The sequence below is a fragment of the Ranitomeya imitator genome, chromosome 5 (genome assembly GCF_032444005.1).
Source record: "Ranitomeya imitator isolate aRanImi1 chromosome 5, aRanImi1.pri, whole genome shotgun sequence".
In the NCBI taxonomy this organism is placed as follows: Eukaryota; Metazoa; Chordata; class Amphibia; order Anura; family Dendrobatidae; genus Ranitomeya; species Ranitomeya imitator.
Window position 1 is genome coordinate 177,678,295 of NC_091286.1, and position 18,476 is coordinate 177,696,770.

The 18,476-nt window shown below is 46.8% G+C and overlaps 1 protein-coding gene across 3 annotated transcripts in view; it reads left to right on the forward strand.

The window, feature by feature from the left end:
• Window positions 1-1,818: 1,818 nt before the first annotated feature.
• SNX9 (sorting nexin 9) overlaps window positions 1,819-18,476 on the forward strand; it is a 547,796-nt gene continuing 531,138 nt past the window's right edge. Inside the window, exon 1 of one of the 3 annotated variants that reach the window (XM_069769362.1) lies at window positions 1,819-1,941. In XM_069769362.1, the coding sequence (XP_069625463.1) occupies window positions 1,930-1,941 (12 nt within the window). In that variant the 5' untranslated portion in view covers window positions 1,819-1,929. The remainder of the gene's footprint in view (window positions 1,942-18,476) is intronic. The other 2 variants (XM_069769364.1, XM_069769363.1) reach the window with 2 other exon arrangements.

Below are 18,476 nucleotides of genomic sequence, written 5' to 3' on the forward strand. Positions count from 1 at the left end.
TTTATCATCATTAGGCATTTAGGACAACATTGGATCATCCAGAGATCCACAATAAATTTCGTTCAACTTCACAATTGTGTTCCACTTGTTGTTGATTATTCACCAAAAATTTACATTTGGTATCTTTATGTTTGAAGCATGATATGTGGGTGGGAAAAGGTTGAAAAGTTCTAGGGGGCCGAATACTTTCGCAAGGCACTGTAAGCAGTCAGACTAATTTATTTTATTTTACACACTTATGTAGCACCATCATATCCATCCTCACCATCATATCCCACAACGCTTTACAAACATTGTCATCACTGTCCCCATTAGTGCTATTTTTTGTGGAAGGAAACCAGAGAACAGCCACGCAAACACGGGGAGAACATACAATCTTCTTGCAGATGTTGTTCTTGGTGGGATTTCAACCCAGGACCCTAGAGCTGCAAGGCTTCAGTGCTAACCACTGAGCCACTGTGATGCGCTAGAATGAACCACTCTCAAAGCCTGAAGTGGTTAAAAGAAGTGACAAAAAACAGAACATATACACAGAAAGTTTATGGGTCATAGCACATGTTTACATTTTTAAGCATTTATTTTTAAGGCAGGTTCCAGTTGGAATATATCTGAAAAGTACATAATGTGCACATAGCTCAATTCTTCCATCCTTCGTGCAGAGGTGCCAATGACTGTTAACTAGTGATAAGCGAGTATACTTGTTACTCGGGTTTCCCTGAGCATGCTCGAGTGGTCTCCTAGTATTTTGGAGTGCTCGGAGATTTTTTTCGCTGCTGCAGCTGTATGATTTGCGGCTGCTAGACAGGCTGAAGACGTGGGGGTTGCCTGCTAGGGAATTGCCACATGTATTCAGCCAGTCTAGCAGTCACAAATCATGCAGCTGCGGCAACGAAAACTAAATCTCTGAGCACCCCAAAATACTCGGAGATCACCAGAGCATGATCGGGGAAACCCCAGTAATGGGTATACTCGCTGATCACTACAGTTAACCCCTTGTTACATCTCTTTGCTCTCCAGGTAAGTGGAGGGGGCACATGGAGACCTATAATGGCCTGTTTTAAAAGTGTGAAAGGACATGCTTTCCTAAGGCTACGTTCACATTTGCGGGGCATCGGGCGCAACCGCGGCGACGCATGCGTCCCTATATTTAACATGGGGGGCGCATGGACATGCGCTTTGTTGCGTTTTGTGACGCATGCTTTTTTTGGCACAAGCGTCAGGGCGCAGAGGACGCTGCTTGTTGCATTTTTTTGCGCTATAAAAATGAACGCATGCGTCACAAAACGCAGCGTTTTGCTGCGTTTTGCATGCGTTTTTGCGTGCGTTGTGTCGCCGACGCAGCACACAATGCAAATGTGAACGTAGCCTTAGATCACTGTTTGTAATCATGGTTCCATGGCCTCTCATATTAACATGGATGTGGTCAGGCTCGGACTGGCCCATAGGGTAACAGGGGAATCCCCCGGAGGGCCCTGTGCACATCTGGGCCCCCAATCCCTCTGTATGGGTAGCACTTTGTATAATTCACTTGATTCACTCTGGACAGAAAAAAGCAGAATGTCATCATTCATTACCCAAACTACCCAGTTTATTCTATAGAGCTATAGGTACATTTGTGAACCAGGGTTGTGTAATAGTTGTAATATTACTGGTGGGCCCTTGGCACTCCAGTCCGACACTGGCTATGGAGGGAAATGGCGCACACGATATTCCATATTGTGCCCTATCCTGCAGCTGGTGCAGCTTACAGGCTGTAGACGGTAGCCGGTAGGAGGCAGTGACTGGTAATGGCGCCGTGCTGTCGCTAGAGGGAGTCAGCAGCAGGCCTTTCTCCCCGCACACAGAGGCCCGGACAGGAAGTGGCAGTGCTGCTGGCAGCTTCCCTGTGTGTCTGTCTCCGGGGGTGCAAGCGAACTGAAGGGGCACAGCATGGCCACAAAGGTAAGCAGGGCTCTAACAATCCACGGCTGGCCGCCCGGGCCACGGCTATGTGCTTGCAGGAGGCTAGGGAGTTTGTGGAGAGGCGGGCAAGGGGGCACAATCGGGCACAGACAGCAACGGAGTTCGCAGGCAAAGCGGAGCAGAAAACAAAGTTGGCACTGCCAGGGCAACAGGGGCAGGCAGCTTCAAATGAGGGCAAAAGTGAAAGTCCGGAAGGGACGTTTCACAGCCAAATAGGCGGTTGACTGATATTTTCTCAAGTAAGCTAGACGGGAAGGTGGTGCAGGGGAGAGGGCACCATCAGCACTGCCCCCACAGGGTGCCCACTGCCGAGCCCTGGTCACACACTTCTCATGAGCGTGGAAGGCCGAGGGCAAAGGGCAGAGTGTGACACAATCCAGCATGGAGTGGTGCCTCCACTGCCAGTAGTGACAGGCATTCAGCAGGGCTTCTTGGGTTTGGTGGGGACCTGCTCCCATCACCAGCCAGCAGACATCTGGACTTCAGCTTGATCTGGTGTCATGGAGGTGCAGGGACATCTGCGATTCCTAATCTTGTGCTCCAAGCAGTACTGACCCCTGGTGTGGGATGGGACATCAGAATGTAATCGCCCCATAGCTGAAGTGTTATTAATGGGAAAACTCCAGCAGGAGCCAAAGTCTGGATCACAGCACTGGCCCAAAAGATCCAATAATGTGAAAAAATGTTTAATCTGTGATTCAGCCCATGGCGATCAGTATGTGTTTGGGCTCCAACCCATCCAGCCAACATCACGCGTGTCATTTTTGCATCTAATGTTTGAATTTGCAGCTCTATGAACTGATCCAATGTGACATTTGCCACAATTCTACCTATCTTCTGCAAGTTTTCATCTGCTGATGCGTGTTTATTTTAAGCATCACTCCAGCTTTTTTTATTTAAGCGATGGAGTGGTGGCACGAATGTAAGTTCGCTGACCCTATTATGCTCAGCAGCTGCCGTCTTCAGCTCTTCCTGTCGCCGCTCCAGTCCCGTTCTACCATCTTATGACTGACTGACCAGACGGCAGATTCTATGAGAGAATCATTCTTGCTCTCATAAACTAGCAAACACTGGAGCGATCCAGCAGGTCACCATTACATGCGGAAGATCGACTGGAGTAGAGCTGACAAGAGAAGAATATGGCGGCTGGTGAGTACATTTCTAGGTGCAGGGAACATGATTAGCAGTAGAATGAAGACAAACTGCTAGAGCTGTACTTTAATTGTGCCATTGACCTTGTTTATTGATCAAAATTGTGGTTGTATGAATTCACCCTTAGGCCGAATTCAGACATTCATGAAATATAATCTGAGTATGGTAGAAAAAGGAGATTTGACATTTGCTAAAGGTCATGCTGCAGCAGAAAGGAAGCAGTATCCAAGAGGAAAAGTAATTGTTACTTCAACACTTTGTACTCTCACTTAGCTCTTTAAAAAACCAAAACAAACTACATAGCACAATTAATATAACACGGATAGGAGGTTTAACCTCTTAACGACCACCAATACACATCTTAACAGTGGCAGTTATTGGGTGCTTATTCCTCAGAGCTGCTTTTTAGTGGTGCTGAGAGATAAGGGTATAGCGCCCCCCATCCCCCTCCCAGTATGGACCAGTGCCAGCAGGGCGAATGCCTCCACTGACAGTAGTAACAGGCTTCCTCTGCCTACCCACCTGGATTTAACGTGGGCTTCTTAGGTTTGGCAGGGAACTGCTCCCATCACCATCCAGAAGACATCTGGAATTTTGCTCGATTTCATGCCATCGAGGTGCAGGGACATCTGCAGTTTCATGTTTTTATTCTGCATAAGGCTGTGTGCACACGTTGTGGATTTTTCTGCGGATCCGCAGCAGATTTTGCGCTGCGGATCTGCAGCTGTTTTCCATGCATTGTACAGTACTATGTAAACGTATGGAAAACAAAATCCGCAGTGCACATGGTGCGGAAAAAAACTCGCGGAAACGCAGCAGTGTTTTTTCCGCAGCAAGTCAATTCTTTGTGCGGATTCCGCAGCAGTTTACACTTGCTCCTCAATAGGAATCCACAGGTGTAAAACCGCAGGTGGAATCTGCACAAAAACCGCGGTATATCCATGGGTAATCCGCAGTCCGGTTTACCTGCAGATTTAGCAAAAACAGTGTGTAAAAATCCGCACAATAATCTGTAACGTGTGCACATGGAGATTATTTGGTGAATAAAGCTATCTAAAAAAAAAAAAAAAAAAAGTCCAATTTATCTCCTCTGATATGATCTAACATATCACAGAAGATAGAAGTGGAGTCCTCTGAGCCCTTTTGCTTCATCCCTCAGTCCTCCACATCATCTTCCTGGAAGAACAATGGCAGACGCATGCGTAGTGCGCTCAACAAGATCAGCTGGCCGATATTTGACAGCAATAGGGAATTTTTCCTATTGGTTTCTTTTGATCACTGTGATAGACCCTATCACAGTGATAAAAATAAAAAAAAATAGTAAATTCCCCCTTTTGTTACCCCCTTAGTTGCATAAAAATTATAAAATAAAAAAATTGTATTTTTTTTCCGTTCGTTGGGATTAGGGTTGTGTTGCTGCTGTGTTACTTTTGTCTTAGGCTATGTGCACACTTTGCGGATTCCACTGCGGATTTTTCTGCAGCGGAATTCCAAAATCCGCAGTGAATACCCGTCGCGGTTTTTACTGCGGATTTATTGCGGTTTTTACTTCGGATTCTTATGCGGATTTTCATCTGCATTTTCCTATTGGAGCAAGTGAAAATCCGCAGAAAAGAAGTGACATGCTGCAGAATGTAATCCGCAGCGCTTCCGCGCATTTTTTTCCGCAGCATGTGCACAGCGTTTTTTGTTTCCCATAGGTTTACATTGTACTGTAAACTCATGGGAAACTGCTGCGGATCCACAGCGGTCAAATCCGCTGCGGATCTGCAGCTAAATCCGCAAAGTGTGAACATAGCCTAATGGTATGTGCACACGTCAGGATTTCTTGCAGAAATTTTCCTGACAAAAACCGGACATTTCTGCCAGAAATCCGCATGCGTTTTTACCGCGTTTTTTGTGCGTTTTTTGTGCGTTTTTTCCCAAATGCATAGAATTGCGGGAAAAACGCAGAAAATCCGCAAAAATAATGAACATGCTCATTTTTTTTACCGCGATGCATTTTTTTTCGCGTAAAAAAACGCATCCATGTGCACAAAACATGCAGAATGCATTCTAAATGATAGAATGCATAATGTATGCGTTTTTAATGAGTTTTTATAGCGGTTTTAGCGCGAAAAAAACGCGAAAAAACCTGTACGTGTGCACATAGCCTTAGGGTTGGAGTTAGAATTGGTATTCTTTTCAAAAGTAAAAAAATGAATAAAAAAAGATATGACAGCTAGTGTTGCGTGCAAGTCCTGGCTACTCGAGTTTGCATGGGGTGCTCGGGTATGCACGGAGTATCGCGGATCCCCGCATGTTTTTTTTTTTTATGTTTAATAGCCACGAAACATGGAGGAGCAGGGACTCGAGCATGTCACTCGAGCACCTGCGATCCTCAGTGCTTACCCGAGCACATGATGCAAACTGGAGTAGCAAGAACTTGTGCTCAACACTGACGACATATTCAATATTAGTGATGAGCGAGTGTACTCGTTGCTCGGGTTTTCCGAGTACGCTCAGGTGATCTCCGAGTATTTGTTGGTGTTCAGAGATTAAGTTTTCATCACCGCAAGCTGAATGATTTACAGCTAATAACAGCTTGATTACATGTGGGGGTTCCCTAGCAACCAGGCAACCCCTCCATGTAGTCAGCCTGGCTAATAGCTGTAAGGCTACGATCACATTAGCTTTGCATCGGGCGCAGCCGCGGCGACGTATGCCTCATGCGCCCCTATATTTAACATGGGGGCGCATGGACATGCGTTGTCTTGCGTTTTGTGACGCATGCGTCATTTTTGGCGCAAGCGTCAGGGCGCAGAGGACGCAGCAAGTTGCATTTTTTTTGGGCGTCCAAAAGCAAGCCAAAAATGGACGCATGCGTCACAAAACCATGCGTTGTGCGTTGCGTCGCCGACGCAACACAAAACAACGCAAATGTGAACGTACCCTAAATCATTCAGCTGCAGCGATGAAAACTTAGTCTCCGCACACTAACAAATACTAGGAGATCACCCGAGCATGCTCGGGAAAACCCGAGCAAAGAATATACTCGCTCATGACTAAATATGATGCCTAATGTTATCAAATCCTGTGTTGTACCTGTGGTTTCAAAATGCTCACTATACCACCGGATAAAATCCTTGAGGGGTGTGGTTTCCAACATGAGGTCACTTGTAGGGGGTTTCCACTGTTCAGGCACATCAGGGGCTCCCCAAATAAGGTGTCTGCTCTCTATTCCAGCCAATTTTGCTTTCAAAAAGTCAAACAGTGCTCCTTCCCTTCCCAGTCCTGTCATGCGCTCAAACAGTGGATTTTCCCCACGTGTGGATTATCGTCGTATTCAAGAGAAATTGCACAACAAATTTTGGGGTCCATTTTCTCTTGTTACCCTTGTGAAAAAAAAAGTTCAATGTAAAATTTTTTCCTTCCACATTGCTTCAGTTTTCGTGATGCAACTGAAGGGTTAATAAACTTCTTGAATGTTGTTTTAAACACCTTGAGGGGTGCAATTTTTAGAATGGTGTCACTTTTGGGTATTTTCTGTCATATAGGCCCCTCAAAATCACTTCAAATGTGATGTGGTCCCTTAACTTTTATTTTTTAATTTAAATTACAATTGGTTTAGTCACTGTATCTTTATTGGTTAGTCACTGTATCTTTTTATTGGTTAGTCACTGTATCTTTCAATATTACCCTAGGTGGGCTTGTCTCTCCCCCTTATTTTTCTCTCCAGAAGTCTGAGTAGGAACGTATGCATAGCGGTCCATACCCGTATATATTTCAATGGGACATTTTCATTGCATGAAGTACTACTGCAAATAACATTGTGACAATGGTGCAGTTGAGCTGCACTTTATTTCCTTAGCATTTCTCTTGAATTCCATGGCTTGTTGCATCAATTGTTGCCCAATAAAACAACCATGGCACTTAACTGTGCCTTCTCATCAGCTGTTTTTGAAGCCAATGTCAAGATTGTATCATGAAGGGATGGGAACATATACAAATATCAAAACCATACATGTGAAATGACTTGGTTCACACTTGCGTTTTAACCCTTTCACTACCTTTGATATACATGTCATCAAAGGTAGTGCCCATACATTTAATGTGTGCTCGCATGCTGAACTCACGTTTTAACCCCACACTTGACACTGCTCCACCTGCGGCTGTTAACCAGTTACCATATATTTCTGATTATAAGACGCACAGGACCATAAGACGCACCTAGGTTTTAGAGGAGGAAATAAGAAAAAAAAAAAACAAGCAAAAATGTGGTAATTTCTGTACTTAATATCCTCCTTCCTGGTATATATGGTCACCTCATCGCTATTCTGCTATGCATGGTCCCCCTCATCCCTATTCTGGTGGGTATGGTCCCTCTCATCCCTATTCTGGTGGGTATGGTCCCCCTCATCCCTATTCTGGCGGGCATGGTCCCCTCATCCCTATTCTGGCGGGCATGGTCCCCTCATTCTCTATCTTGGCGGGCATGGTCCCCTCATTCTCTATCTTGGCGGGCATGGTCCCCCCTCATTCTCTATCTTGGCGGGCATGGTCCCCCCTCATTCTCTATTTTGGCGGGCATGGTCCCCCCTCATTCTCTATTTTGGCGGGCATGGTCCTCCATCATTCTCTATTTTGGCGGGCATGGTCCCCCCTCATTCTCTATCTTGGCGGGCATGGTCCCCCCTTCATTCCCTATCTTGGCGGGCATGGTCCCCCCCTCATTCCCTATTTTGGCGGGCATGGTCCCCCCCTCATTCCCTGTCTTGGCGGGCGTGGTCCCCCCCTCATTCCCTGTCTTGGCGGGCGTGGTCCCCCTCTCATTCCCTGTCTTGGCGGGCGTGGTCCCCCTCTCATTCCCTGTCTTGGCGGGCGTGGTCCCCCTCTCATTCCCTGTCTTGGCGGGCGTGGTCCCCCCCTCATTCCCTGTCTTGGCGGGCGTGGTCCCCCCCTCATTCCCTGTCTTGGCGGGCATGGTCCCCCCCTTATTCCCTGTCTTGGCGGGCATGGTCCCCCCCTCATTCCCTGTCTTGGCGGCATGGTCCCCCCCTCATTCCCTGTCTTGGCGGGCATGGTCCCCCCCTCATTCCCTGTCTTGGCGGGCATGGTCCCCCCCTCATTCCCTGTCTTGGCGGGCATGGTCCCCCCCTCATTCCCTGTCTTGGCGGGCATGGTCCCCCCCTCATTCCCTGTCTTGGCGTGGCATGGTCCCCCCCTCATTCGTTATCTTTGCGGGCATGGTCCCCCCCTCATTCGTTATCTTTGCGGGCATGGTCCCCGCCCTCATTCGTTATCTTTGCGGGCATGGTCCCCGCCCTCATTCGTTATCTTTGCGGGCATGGTCCCCGCCCTCATTCGTTATCTTTGCGGGCATGGTCCCCGCCCTCATTCGTTATCTTTGCGGGCATGGTCCCCGCCCTCATTCGTTATCTTTGCGGGCATGGTCCCCGCCCTCATTCGTTATCTTTGCGGGCATGGTCCCCGCCCTCATTCGTTATCTTTGCGGGCATGGTCCCCGCCCTCATTCGTTATCTTTGCGGGCATGGTCCCCGCCCTCATTCGTTATCTTTGCGGGCATGGTCCCCGCCCTCATTCGTTATCTTTGCGGGCATGGTCCCCGCCCTCATTCGTTATCTTTGCGGGCATGGTCCCCGCCCTCATTCGTTATCTTTGCGGGCATGGTCCCCGCCCTCATTCGTTATCTTAGCGGGCATGGTCCCCCCCTCATTCCCTATCCTGGTGTGCAGGGCCCCCAATTCCGTCCTGGTGTGCTGGTCCCCATCCTTATCCTGGTATGCACCACCCCATTAAAAAAAAAACAAACATAAACCATTATACTTGCCTTCCTGCTCTCCCTCACAGTGTCTTGTTCCGATGCCAGCAGTTGCTTTATACTTGTAAACCGTGCATGGCATGGACAACATAAAATGCCTACAACCTGAGGACAGCTGCCGGAATACTCACTGCTCCCTACGCTGGGACTATGTGCGTGGTGGGCAGTGAGTATTCATTGCTCTTTAATAGCGAGCACAGTGTTAGCTGTAGCCGCCGGATTAGCTGGGCGTTCACGTGTGCCGCTACTAAATGGAATGAATATTCACTGCATTCCACGCCTATGGGAGTGGAGAGCAGTGAATATTCATTGCCTTAAGTGGCAGGGAAACACAAAAGTCCGCATTTTTGTTTGCTTTGGAATAGAACAAAAAGCACAAAATATTGGACTTTGTGTTCGGAGGCAAAAAAAATGGGAAATCCAGACAGCCCATTTCTTTCAAGGGGGCCCTTCAATTTGCATCTGTTTTGTAGCTAGTCTGTTTTCTACTTAGGTACACCGTACAGTTGAAAAATACACCGGCCCATTAGGTTCAACCAAGGGATGATAGGGGTATAAGGACAACCATGGCGCATGAACCAATCTGCAAAATCTGATCCCAATTGTCAAACATTCAGAACAAGATTTTTATACATACCGTATATACTCGAATATAAGCCGACCCGAGTATAAGCCGAAACCCCTAATTTTGCCACACAAAACTGAAAAAACTTAATGACTCGAGTATAAGCCTAGGGTAGGTTATGCAGCAGCTACTGGTAAATTTCAAAATTAAAAATAGATACCAATAAAAGTAAAATTGATTGAGACATCAGAAGGTTGTGTTAAAATGTGCTACTAATAATGCTCCATACAGTACATTATGGCACAATAAGATGCTCCATATACAAATCTGCCGCATAAAATTATTATTTATTATTATAGCGCCATTTATTCCATGGCGCTTTACATGTGAGGGGTATTGTTATGTTTGCTAATGACAGGTGTTATGAAGGCAATCCAGAAACACAGTGTGCTTAGCGATCAGAGCGCACACAGTGATCTGACAAATACCCAAAAATACAAGAACGAGCTCTGAGACGTGGAAACTCTGTAGACTGCACACCTGATCCTATCCTAAACACAACTAAAAGCGGCTGTGGATTGCGCCTAACAACTACCTAGGCAACTCGGCACAGCCTAAGAAACTAGCTAGCCTGAAGATAGAAAAATAGGCCTGACTTGCCCCAGAGAAATTCCCCAAAGGAAAAGGCAGCCCCCCACATATAATGACTGTGAGTAAGATGAAAAGACAAAACGTAGGGATGAAATAGATTCAGCAAAGTGGGGCCCGATATTCTAGGACAGAGCGAGGACAGTAAAGCGAACTTTGCAGTCTACAAAAAACCCTAAAGCAAAACCACGCAAAGGGGGCAAAAAAAAAACCCACCGTGCCGAACTAACGGCACGGCGGTACACCCTTTGCGTCTCAGAGCTTCCAGCAAAACAAAAGACAAGCTGGACAGAAAAAAAGCAACAAAAAAGCAAAAAGCACTTAGCTATACAGAGCAGCAGGTCACAGGAACAATCAGGAGAAGCTCAGATCCAACACTGAAACATTGACAAGGAGCAAGGATAGCAGCATCAGGCGGAGTTCAGTAATGAAGCAGTTAACGAGCTCACCAGAACACCTGAGGGAGGAAGCTCAGAAGCTGCAGTACCACTTGTAATCTTGAACAATACAAGTCACAACTGGTACAGGAGGAGAGAGGACCCTGCCCATGAGGGCTCACAATCTACAAGGGATGGGTGAGGATACAGTAGATGAGGATAGAGCTGGTCGTGCAGTGGTTTGGTCGATCGGTGGTTACTGCAGGTTTTAGGCTTGCCGGAAGAGGTAGGTCTTCAGGTTCTTTTTGAAGGCTTTGATGGTAGGTGAGAGTCTGATATGTTGTGGTAGAGAGTTCCAGAGTAGGGGTGATGCTCCATACAGATCATTTTAGCCCCATAAGATGCTCCATATAAAAATGTGCCACATGTAATGCTGCTGTAATAAAAAAAAAAATGACATACTCCCCTATTGTTGCTGCCTGCTGCTGCTCAGCGTCCCGTCTCTCCGCAGTGACTGTTCAGGCAGAGGACGGCGCACACACTAATACGTCATCGCGCCCTCTGACCTGAACAGTCACTGCAGAGGATGTGGAAGACGGAGCGGCGGTGGAACAAGGAAAGGTGAATATGAAATACTCACCTGCTCCCGGCACGGAGCAAAAAAATAAAAAAGTTCTAGCCCTCAGAATAAAGTGATGCAAAAATAATTATTTTTTATATAAAATAGTTTTTATTGTAAAAAAAAAAAGCGCCAAAACATAGAAAATTATATAAATGAGGTATCGCTGTAATTGTACAAACCTGAAGAATAAAACTGCTTTATCAATTTTACCACACGTGGAAAAGTATAAACGCCCCACCCAAAAGAAATTCCTGAATTGATGTTTTTTGTTCATTCTGCCTCCCCGTAATAAAAAGCAATAAAAAAATGTGCCCGAAAATGGTTTCAATAAAAACGATCAACTCGTCCTGCAAAAAACAAGACCTCCCATGACTCTGTGGGCCAAAATATGTAAAAAAAATTACAGCTTTCAAAATGTGATGCAAAAAATATTTTTCTCCAGTCACCTTCCACGACCGCAGCATAGGAGGATGTCTCGGGTGGAGGACATGAAACGCAAAGAGGTTAAATACCCTCCCCTTCCTGCAACCACCAGTGTCTTTCCTGTCCCCAATGGGGCATGAAGAGGTCCTGCTGCCATGGCCGGCGATCAGAGTACCCAGTTCTTACCTTTAGCCGGGCAGCTGGGGTCGGGGGCTCCGCTTTCCTCCCTTCATAGCTGCTCCCGTCTCCATTCCTCATGGACTCGGGACCCTCCTTCCCACCCCTCCCACGCCCCCTCCGGGGGTAAAGCAGGGCGGTGATGCACGGCCGGGGTCCTCTTGCTGCTCCCCGGCTTCTTCCTCCTTCTTGGCGCCGGATGCACATCGGAAGTGACGTACTCCCGAACTTCCGGTTCACTTCCTGTGCTTTCCAGCGTGGAATGCACGCGCACCCAGCACCACCACTGGTACTATGGAGTCGGCTGCCTCATGGGGCGTTCCTGATCGGGTTCCCCCTTCCTCCCCCTGCACCTGCGGACCTGGGAGAGGAGGAGTGCGCTGTTCCAGACTCTGTGACCTTGGTTATTTAACCCTGGTCAGGGGCAGCACCAGGTACGGCCACTGTCTGTCTCTGTGTGACTGTGACGGATAGACAGACCATGGACGATCACAAACCCCCCTCTCTGCTTCTGCTGAGCCCAGCGTCCTCCTTCCTACCGTAAGTAGCGGATGAAGATCCTTTACTTCTAGGATTCAAATAGACTTAGTCTCCTTCTCTCTTTTTTTTTTTAGGGAGACAAGGCTCCTACCCCTAAGAAAGACAAAACATCCAGGAAGGCAGTGTGTCACGATTCACACCGTGACCGTCACCCCCACGTCACGGATCGGGGTGACTTTAGGCAAACAGACGGCTATCACATGTGCAGGGGGGCTTATCTTAGTTATCCCTCCACTGCTACAATGTGATGAAAAAACACACACAAGTCTATGGACCTCTTAGTTTACAGCAGGGGCTTATTCTAGTTATCCCACTGCTCTTCAATATACCACGAACTGCAGGGATTTATGTATATCCCGCTTTACAGTTCTACTTGAACTTGCAGCTCTCTGGTGCCCCCCTTACCCTCAGCTCAGATTAGGTACTGCACCTAGGGTAATTAGTCGCCAGAAAGTCTGCCTGCTATGTACTGGCTATTGGGCACGCTGCAGCGACGCGATATAACTACCCTTGCTCAGGCAGGAACAATAATTATCAACCCCGCAGTCGCTACAACGACACCCAAAGGCACCGCATACGGTATGCTGCCACCAGCTTCGTTTAAACTGGTCCAAAGCTAACCAAAAACAGCTTAATTGCTTTCAGAAGACTTAGGGTACGTTTTAGAGCAGAAGAACAAATCTAGTATTTTAAATATTATACTCCATAAAAGATTTAAGGCAGTGTTTATAAAAAGTTATGTAAAGATTTTACAATATGAGACAACTGAAAATATGTACAAGGTAATTATAAAAATAACAGGGGTTAAATGAGAAATTAACACTTACATCTGTTCAGGTCATTTCAGGCAAAACCAGGCTAGTGGGCGGAGCTCCCAAATGTCCCAATGCATCAGGACTGGCAGTGAGGGCTCAAGTCAGACTCAGACAGACTCTCTCAAGGCTGGGTAAAGTGGAGTCACTTAAATAACCACAGCCTCGTGACATCACTAACAGGGCTGGTTTCCTCAGACCCTCCTATCTCTTCAGTCTTACTAAATTTCACACAAGTTTGTCTAATGCCTGTACCTCCGCTACAGAACATGTCAGAATCATAACACACCCAGCATTTATCTTGTATAAACATTTGCTTTCTAATGAGACCAAATTTGGGCTTGATGGGATGCATAGTTCCAGAGAAATCTGTACTTTTTTATCTGTTGGAGTTAGAGGCTAGCGCTTACAGTGGTGGATAGATGCGCCGATGGACTTTAGCAATATGTACTTATTATTTTCCTAGCCCAAATCGTTGGCCCAGAATCTTACAAGATTAAGACAAAGAGCCTCATGTTTTAAAAGGGAGATCAGACCAGTTTCAGCTGGTACAACTGTCTATGCATCTATACTGATCGTAAAAATTCCTTTGGGAGGGGCATGAGGGTTTTGGGAGCTGAAAGTCAGGAGTTTGCAGCAAGAAGCAATAAAAGCCCTTTTACACTCATTGAAAAGAAAAGCTAAACCCTGAAGTAAAGGGGGGTCAATGCCCACCCTATATGTGCTGGCAGAGAAACTAAACTTATTATATACATTTTCCTCACACAGTGGAAGACATCAAGTGTGGTGTGTGTGCGACAAGGCTTCGTTCTTCATACAAGAAGAAGCTCTGCCAAACCTGCACTGACGAGGTGTTGCGTTCTGAACTACCCTCTCTGTTTAAAAACATTAAGGCTTCTTTAACACATGCGTCAGTACGCGGCCGTCGCAAATTTGGCACAACGTGAGCAGCGGATGCAGTTTTTCAACGCATCCGCTGCCCATTCTATGTCCCGGGGAGGAGGGGGCGGAGTTCCGGCCGGGCATGCACAGTAGGAAATGGCGGATCCGATGTATGAAAAAACGTTACATTGAAAGTTTTTTCGTGACGACGGTCCGCCAAAACACGACGCATCCAGTGCACGACGGACGCGATCTATGGCCATACGTCGCGATCCGTCGGCAATACAAGTCTATGGGGAAAAAACGCATCCTGCGGGCACATTTGCAGGATGCTTTTTTTTCCCAAAACGATGCATTGCGACGGACAGCAAATGACGCAAGTGTGAAAGTAGCCTAAGACCCTTATTAAACAGGAGGTCCAGTCCTCTGTATTGGCCCTTTCCCAGACCTTATTACCGCAGCCTTTTTCTCTAAAAAAGAGGAATTTGTCGGCTGTGGAGTCTGATTCAGACTCTGGTGAATTACGTTCTTCTGACTGAGGATATGTGGGAGAATGAGGGCTCCACTTCTATCCCCAAAGAGGATAGTAAAAAATATTATTTTTCCTCTGAGGACATACGAGAGTTAATTAGTATGGTCAGGGGGACAAGGGTGTTGAGGAAGAGGAGGTGAAGCAGTCGGTACAGGACAAAATGTTTGGAGGCCTTAAACCTAGAAAACTAAAGGGATTTCCCGTGCATGAAAATGTTCAGAGCCTCATTCTTCACGAATGGGAGTCCCCTGAGAAGGGACTTAGTGTTCCATCTGAATTAAAAAAAACGCTTCCCTTTAGATGGAGACATCTCTCTTTGGGATACCCTGAAGGTAGACGTACAGGTTTCTAGAGTGACGAAAAAGACAGCCCTCCCATTTGAGGACTCATCTCAGCTAAGGGACCCCATTGATAGGAAAATTGAAAGTCTGCTAGGAGATCTTGTGATACCTCCACTAACCTCCTTAAAACAAAGATAGCATCTACCTGTGTTGCTATATCTCTGTTTCGCTGGCTCCATAGTTACTCTAGAGGATCACCTTACCCAGGGAACTTCTAGGGAGGTGATTCTTGATTCCCTTCCCCTTCTCCAAAAGGCCACGGGATTCCTTGCCGATGCCTCAGCAGAATCGGTTTCCAACTCAGCCAGGAGAGCTCTGTGGCTGAAATCCTGGAGTGGCTAAATCACATCCAAAGCGAAACTTTGTGCCATTCTGTTACAAGGTTGCTATTTGTTCGGCCAGGCCCTTGATGATATATTAGACAAAACCACAGACATAAAGAAAGAACTTCCTGAACAGAGCAATCCCAAAAGGCGTTTTTTTCCGTCCCTCTAAAGATCAAACTTCTCAAAGAGAATTCAAAGGGAAATGCAAAACGGGTCGCTGGAGTTATCTAAAAGGGGGAAAGGGCAGAAATATTCTTGTCCCCCAAACCCAGCAGACCCCCAACAAACAGTGACCACTCCCGGTGTGTAGGGGGTCGGCTCTCGAACTTTATCGGCCAATGGCGGACCATCTCCTCAAACCATTGGGTACTCGGTTCTATTCAAGATGGGTTAAAACTAGAGTTCGAGAGTCCTCCCCCTTGACGCCTAAGGATTACAAAATCTCCATCCCCGGGATGCATTTCTTTCTGGCCTTCAGGAATTACTCCAAGCAGGAGTAATTTCCCCAGTACCCCATCAGGAGATAGGCAGGGGACACTATTCTCAACTATTTCTGATCAGAAAGCCTTCAGGGAAGCACAGAATAATTATCAACCTGAAACCCCTAAATCGGGTAAATACATACAGAAGATTCAAGATGGAGACAATCAGGTCAGCGATTCTCCTGATAGGTCAGAACTGGGTGATGGCTACAGTAGATTTGAGGGATGCCTACTACCATGTCCCCATCCATCAAAAATTCAGGAAATTCCTAAGGTTTGCAATTTCCCATGGTCTTTAGATCACACATTATCAGTTCAACGCCCTCCCATTCGGAATCTCGTCAGCACCTCGGGTGTTAACAAAGATCATGACGGAGGCAGTGATTTTCATTCGACTTCAAGGGATTTGCATTATACCATATTTGGATGACCTGCTCATAGCCGCTCCATGTATCTCACATCTAAACACGGATAATAATAATAATAATTTTTATTTATATAGCACCAACATATTCCGCAGCGCTTTACAAATTAAAGGGACAGCAGCATAGGATGTGACAAGGACTCTAGAAATTCTGGATTCCATGGGTTGGATTCCAAATCGGCAGAAATCGGACCTGGTGTTCTCCAAACACTCCAGACCCATTCCACCCGAATATTGCTCAGATCTTAGATTTCCTCCAGAAGGGTCTCGATATAGGTGTTAGGCCTCGTACCATAAAGGTTCAGGTCTCAGCTCTTAGTTCATTCTTTGACCAGAACTTAGCCAACCATCATTGGAAAAAAGCTTCATGGCCTCAGCCAGTAGAATTCGTCCCAGAGTTCATAGTTGCACTCCCCCTTGGGACCTAAATCTGGTACTTAATACCTTAACGCAAGATCAATTCGAACCTTTATCGGGAACTTGTTTAAAGGTTGTTAACCTCAAAACCATCTTTTTAGTGGCAATTACCTCCGCTAGACATATAGGAGAATTACAGGCCCTATCCATGCAGGAGCCTTGCTTAACGGTAACAACAGATAGTATAGTCCTTCGTCTAGACCCTACTCTCCTGCCTAACGTAACGTCAGATTTTCATAGAGGTCAGGATATAGTGTTGCCCAAATCTTTCCAACAGTAAGGAAGAGTCCTTCCACACCCTGGATGTCCGAAGGGTGGTTCTTTATTACCTTCAGCAGACCGAGAGTTGGAGGATTGATTGGAATGTATTTATCCAACACTCGGGAAGGAACAGGGGCAAGAAGGCGGCAAAAACACAATCGCCAATTGGATCAAGCAAGCCATATCTCTCGCATACTCATCTCAGAATCTATCTCCTTCTTCATCATTAAAGACCCACTTTACTCGATCAGTGTCAACATCATGGGCAGAGAGAAGAGACGCATCTACGGAGCAGATATGCAGAGCTGCCACCTGGTCTTCGGTCCATACGTTCACCAGGCACTACAGACTAGACTTTAACAGAGATTTAACATTCGGCAGAAGAGTTCTGCAGGCTGTTGTCCCTCCCTAAGAAATTAAATTGTTGGTACTACTCCTATGCTGCTGTCCTGGAAGGTGACTGGAGAAAATAGAATTAGTCTTACCGGTAATTCGGTTTCTAGGAACCTTCCACGACAGCACTAATTTCCCTCCCTATTGATGATCATTGAGTGGTAATGCACTTGAGTGGTAATTATACATGCTACTGTGTCCACAGAAAACACTGGTGGTTACAGGAAGGGGAGGGTATTTAACCTCTTTGTGTTTCCTGTCCCCCATTAGGGCGGGGAGACCTCCTCCTATGCTGCTGTCGTGGAAGGTTCCTAGAAACCGAATTACCGGTAAGACTAATTCTATTTTTGCAATAAAAAGCGTCTTTTAGTGTGTGACAGCTGTCAAACAAAAACACGCTGTTAGGTGTCGAGTTCCCACCTTTGCACAGGGGGAATCTCTGACCATCTCCGCTGCGGTCTCCCATTCTCTAGCCGTAGTGGAGACTGCTCAGAAGCATCTGGCTCAAGCTGATGCTGTGCTGCTGGTTACTGCTTTCCTTCCAGGCTCAGCCATTGTAACCAGTACTGATCAGCGGCGAGCGGGCGTCCCTGGAGACTAAGTCCTGCTTTTCTTTTTCTGAGCATGCACAAGGGACGACCTCTCATTGGAGGTCGGAGGTCTCATGCTCCGGTCCTGTAGCAGCTCCTAGTGGACCACTAGGAAGGTCCCAGTGTAACAGGCCAGTTTAACCCCCCGCCCAGAATACACCCGGGGTTAAAGTGGCCTAGGCCAGATTATACCCTGTTATGACCTGGTGGTTAGGAGCACCCGGAATGACCTGATGGTTAAACCTCATACAGGACGAGCTCTGGGATGTGGGAGCTCTGCTGACCGCAAGCCCTAATCCTATCACACACACTAAAAATAGCCGTGGAGCGCTCCTGACCAGACCTAGGCGCCTCGTCACAGCCTAAGAGCTATCTAGCCCTAGAGATAGAAAATAAAGCCTACCTTGCCTCAGAGAAATTCCCCAAAGGTAAAGGCAGCCCCCCACATATATTGACTGTGAGTAAAGATGAAAGTCACAAACGCAGAGATGAAACAGGTTTCAGCAAAGGGAGGCCAGACTTACTAAATAGACAGAGGATAGGAAAGGTAACTTTGTGATCAGCACAAAAACCTACAAAAGACAACGCAGAGTGTGCACAAAAGACCTCCGCACCGACTCACGGTGCGGAGGGGCCACTCTGCATCCCAGAGCTTCCAGCTAGCAAGACAAAATCATGATAACCAGCTGGACAAGAAAACAGAGAACAAATAATGACTATCAGGAACTT